This window comes from Octopus bimaculoides, chromosome 20 (assembly GCF_001194135.2).
Source record: "Octopus bimaculoides isolate UCB-OBI-ISO-001 chromosome 20, ASM119413v2, whole genome shotgun sequence".
NCBI classification, from domain to species: Eukaryota; Metazoa; Mollusca; class Cephalopoda; order Octopoda; family Octopodidae; genus Octopus; species Octopus bimaculoides.
The window spans coordinates 7,575,871-7,581,567 of record NC_069000.1 but is presented as its reverse complement, the minus strand read 5'-3'; the positions used below and the strand labels follow the sequence as shown (position 1 = coordinate 7,581,567).

The window sequence follows — 5,697 nt, the reverse complement described above, 5'->3', positions numbered from 1 at the left end:
AACCACTCCACAAAGTATGCTGGATGCTTTCTATGTGGCACCATCACAGGTGCTTTTTAAATGGCACCAGCACCAGTGCTTTTTACACAGACCCAAGGTTTTAGGATCTCAATTCTGTTGTGGTGGGTGGGTCTTCTCAAATACAGCAATGCACCACATATATCAATCCTCTGTCATCTCTTTCATACACACACACACACACACACACACACACACACACACACATATATATAAGGCGCAGGCATGGTTGTGCAGTGAAAAGCTATATATATGTGTGTGTGCAGGCATGTATGTATGTATCTATGTATCTATGTATGTATATATGTATGATGTATGTGTGTATGCATGTATATATTCATTATATCTGAATAAAAATCAGGAAGACTACAACTAAAAAAAATATTCGATACATTGTACCTATTCCACATATGTGTATATGTGGTTTGTGTGTGACTGTATAAATATATATTTACATAAATTGTTATTTATATATGTGTATATGTATATAAGCATACAGAGAGAGAGAGAGAGAGAGAGAGAGAGAGAGAGAGAGAGAGAGAGAGAGAGAGAGAGAGAGAGAGAGAGAGAGGAAGAGAGGGAGAGAGATTGTTTTATAGAGATATGTCAAATAGATTCCTTTGTGCAGTCTCTCACACATATATAAGAACACACAAACAAGTATGCAAAGACTTGTATACACATATACATAAACACATACACAATAACCAAGGTAGACTTATGAAAAGGAAGTGAGATTTAATGAGAAGAATTTTCCCTGAAAGTGATGTATGAACCCCTCACCTCACCACTCCACATTTTCTCACACTTTGCTTCAGCATTAATTCTTCACAAATCTACTTCCACACAATACCAACCCATGTGACTTTATTCTCTCACATGTCTGGCAACAATTGTCCATGTGAGAATCATTAATGAGATCTCGTGTTTGGCCCAGATAAGTTTTTCACTTCCAATTAAGGTGAAATACTTTAGCAAAGAAACGTAATCTAAAAATAGCAGTTTACACCTCTCACTTGCAGTGTAGTCTGACTTGTTTTTATAGATATAATGCAGAAATAATCTTGATTTTTTATTTTAGAAGGCCCGTGGCAAACAAATAAATATAATGCTATTGTTAGGAAACATAGTATAATTGATTCTTAACAAGTATTTGGTGACATGACAATGTTAATAACGACAACAACAACAACAACGACAATGGTTCTATGATACAAGAACTTCTATTTTAAAGTGATCTAAATTAAAGCCTTCTGACAATATTTCATGTTAACTAATATTCCAAAATACCAGCTTAATAGCATCAGTCACTAATATTGACTGTTTCCTTATAAAGGGAGCTTCACTTTCTAGCTACATCAGAGTTGCCTGTCTTTTGGTATCTGGTGCTGATGAGCAGTAAGGATTCAAAATGCTTGCCTCCGTTGGTCCAGTAGAAAGTGCTCTTAGCTGTCTGTGGTGTTTTAACATCTTTTTGTCTTAAGCAAGAATTTTTTTTCTTCATGACAATCTCTCTCTCAAATCTCTCTCAAATTACATCCTACAGTCTTAAGAAACCACATACATGTACTCACATACATACATACATACATATGGGTGGACGAATGGACAGATGGACAGACAGACAGATAGATAGACACACATACATACACACACAATTACATATACATATATGGAGTGATAGTGGGGAGACAGACAATGAGACACTGAGAGAGAGTGAGAGCTAAATACACACACATGCGTATGCATAGGTAAATACTCTCACCCACACATCTTCACATATAGACACATTCATGTACACACACATAAACTTATACACAAGAAAAGGTAGTGAGACATAAAGAGAAGAATTTTCCCTGAAAGTGATGTATGAACCCCTCACCTCACCACTCCACATTTTCTCAAACTTTGCGCCACCATTTATTCTTCACACATCTACTTCCACACAATCATGTGACTTTAATCTCTCACGTGTCTGGCAACAATTGTCCATGTGAGAATCTAGAATGAGATTTCGTGTTTGGCTCAGATAAGTCATTCACTTCCAATTAGGGTAAAATACTTTTGCTAACGAACTTAATCCAAAAATAGCAGTTTACACCTCTCACTTGCAGTGTCACTTTTCTCATTTTGATAAACACAATATAGAAATAATCTCAGTTTTTATCTGATAAAGTCCAAATGGTGAACAAATAAATATAATGTTATTGTTAGAAAAAATGGCATGATTATTTCCAAACACACAGTATTTGGTGATACAGCAACCCCGCAAATGCTGGTGGCACTCAAAAAGCACCCAGTACACTCTGTAAAACGGTTGGCTTTAGGAAAGGCATCCATCTGCAGAAACTATGCTAAAGATGGCATTGCTGCATTTTGGCATGGAACTCGATGCAGTCCTGCAGCTCACTGGCTCTCTGTCAAATCATCCTACTCATGCCAGTATGGAGCTACTGTTGCTACTACTACTACTATTAATAATAATTCTTTCTAATTTGGGCACAAGGCCAGCAATTTCGGGAGAGGAGTTAAGTTGATTACATCTACCCCACTTCTCAACTGGTACATATTTCATCAACCCTGAAATGGATGAAAGGCAAAGTCAAGACTTTGCCTTTCATCCATTTCAGAACAGAACAGAAAGTCAGAAGAGATGTTGCAAAGCATTTTGTCTTGCATAGTAATGATTCTGCCAGTTTGCCACCTTTATTATAATAATAATAATAATAATAATAATAATAATAATAATAATAATAATAACAATAGTCAAGATGAAGAGCGCGATTCAATTGTAATAAATACTTTATTGGTTGAATGATATTTCAGCAGTAAATCTGTCTTTATCAAGTTCTGTCTTCTTTTTTCTGTCTTTTTCTTTTCGCCTGTTATAAAATTGAACCTTAAAGACTGATGATGTCATTCCATCAACGTGTGGACGCTGGTTGCTCTCATTCATACTTTAAATTTCTATAATTTTGAATTTTTATCACTTCTTATTTTGAACTTGACAAAGACAGACTTACTGTTGAAATATCGTTCAACCAATAAAAATATCTATTACAATCGAATCGCAGTCTTCGTCTTGACTGTTTACCTTTGTGAAGAGTTACGTCAATCCTTTTTTAAAATGTAACAATAATAATAATGATAATAATAATAATAATAATCCTTTCTACTACAGACACAAGGCCTGGATTTTCTAGAGAGGGGGACAGTTGTTCACATCGACCCTGGTACTCAACTGGTACTTATTTCATTGACCCCGAAAGTAATTCCTCGGCGGAATTTGAACCCAGAACATAGCAGCAGATGAAATACCGCTAAGCATTTCGCCCGGCTCGCTAACAACTCTGCCAGCTCACCACCTTAATAATAATAATAATAATAATAATAATAATAATAATAATAATAATAATAACTGATAAGAAAAATATGAACACTATCTCTGACCAGTCACCTGAGACTAGTCATATCACGATCTTCTGATATTTAACTATCAGATATAACCAGATATAAACCTAGATATAACAGTTAAAAAGCATATTGATAAAACTCATCTCCTAATTCATATGACTGTCTCCACGGATAAAAATGTTGCAGTCAGAGAGCTCAGTAAAATACAGAGGTACAGATGCCTGGGTATAGAGACCACCAAAATGTTGAAAATGGAAACCATTACAACACCTGTAATCATAAGGCACTCAGGGTAACAAAGAAAGGAACAGAAACATTGATAGGTATGATACCAGGAAAATTATACTTGAAAAGAAATATAGAGAATAACCCTAATTGCGCAGTTTATGAAGAACACTATCACCTTCAATTTCAAAGCTTCATTGCATTTTTATCATGCGCTCATGTGTGCACCTGGTTTTTTTTCTTAAATCTGTCGGGTCCTAGCACATCTCAATTTCATATAATCATCCAATGTATTAAGAACATCATATTCATTATCTACCTTAAGTATCTGGGTAGCTTCCAGTGGATAATGTGCAAATGTAGCAGATATCAAGGAAAATTTTTCCTAATAATAATAATAATAATAATGACTTACCTCAACATTCTTGTATCCATTTGTTTACTTGTCTAATGAATCGTAAAGAGTGAGATTTTTGCTCCTATTTATACATGTATATAGACACGTGAGGTGGATGTGAGGGGGTGTCTGTGTGACAGTGTAAGGGAAGTGTATATCGATACAGAGGCAATGCATGAGAACATATAGCTGTATGTGTGTGTGGCTGTGTGTGAGTGTGTGTGTGACTACAGAAGACAATGGAAATAATATAAAGAGAGACAATAAGAAAATGAGCGGAATGAATAAAATAACTGGACAATGAGAGAGTGAGAGGAGAGTAGGAGTGAAAATGGTGAGAAAAAGAGGACAAACTGATAGATAGATAGATAGATAGATAGATAGATAGATAGATAGATAGATAGATTGATAGGCCGACAGGCAGGTAAACAGAGACTGATAGACAGAGAGACAAATAAACAGACAGAGAGACAGGTACATACTTAGAGAAAGCGAGAGAAATATTTTTAAAAAGAGCAAAATTACTTTCAAAATTTTGGGAAAAATTGATATTTTGAGTGTCTAAATTTGACAGGTTGCATAAAAAGAAAAGAAAATACAATATCTCATCAAAAAATCAAAAAATATCAACTAGATTATGGCTGGGAGACAACATTTTACTCAAAGTAGCTTCCACCATGACCTGAAGACAGCTCTGAAACCTGGCGCATGTGTTCCTCATTGCATCCCTGGGAAGAACTGAAAACACCTCCTTAAACTTGGTCACCAGCTTCAACTTGGTTTTGCAGACAGAGTGGTTGGTTTCTTTGTCTACCAGGCCCCATGCATAGAAATACATGAGATTACAACTGGGGAAATTAGGAGGTTAGAAATTGGAGTTGGTGAAGTCAGGATTTCTCCAACAACCACTTCCGACTCTTTCCTGAGATATGGCAAGGAGTCAAATCCTGCTACTACACATATGGCCTTCCACCAGCAACCCTCTCCAGTCAGAGTTAGACCACAATCTCCAGCAGCTTCACACAGACATCTGGATTGACCCCAAATCCCAGTTCAAAGATGTGGGGCAGTATGACATTGCTCTCACTCAAGACACACACAAAGACCATCACAATTTGGGGAAACTTAGTTTTCATGAGATGTGGGACATCACCTGGTTTATAAGCAGACCACTCAATTGTTATGGTGTTGTGCAATTGATCCTGGTTTGCTAATGGTTTGCTAAAATTGTTGTTTCTTTCCAGATATCATCAGAAAAAGGTAATTAAAATTTGTTAAAATGACAGATCTATCGGACTTTCAAAGAGGTCAAATTGTCAGTGCTCGTATGGCAGGCACTAGCATAATGAAAATAGCCGAAATGTTTGGCGTATCAAGAAGTACTGTCTTGAAAGTAATGACAGCCTTTGAGAAAGAGGGAAAAAACCTCCTCATCAAAACAAAACTCTGGAAGAAAACCAAAACTTTCAGATAGGGATCATCGGACACTTACGTGAAAGGATCACAAAAGTACAACTCCCAAAATTACTGCAGAGCTTAATGACCACCTCAAGAACCCAGTTTCCACAAAAACTGTTCGCTGGGAGCTGCACAAAGCCAGATTTCACAGGAGGGCTGCAATCAGAAAACCACTACTTTCAAAA

The 5,697-nt window shown here is 36.4% G+C and overlaps 1 protein-coding gene across 1 annotated transcript in view; it reads right to left on the bottom strand.

The window, feature by feature from the left end:
- LOC106869840 (chorion peroxidase) overlaps positions 1-4,152 on the bottom strand; it is a 17,581-nt gene extending 13,429 nt beyond the window's left edge. The window contains exon 1 of the mRNA XM_014915741.2: positions 4,073-4,152. Within this exon, the coding sequence (XP_014771227.1) occupies positions 4,073-4,092 (20 nt within the window). The 5' untranslated portion in view covers positions 4,093-4,152. The remainder of the gene's footprint in view (positions 1-4,072) is intronic.
- Between the last annotated feature and the right edge of the window lie 1,545 nt (positions 4,153-5,697).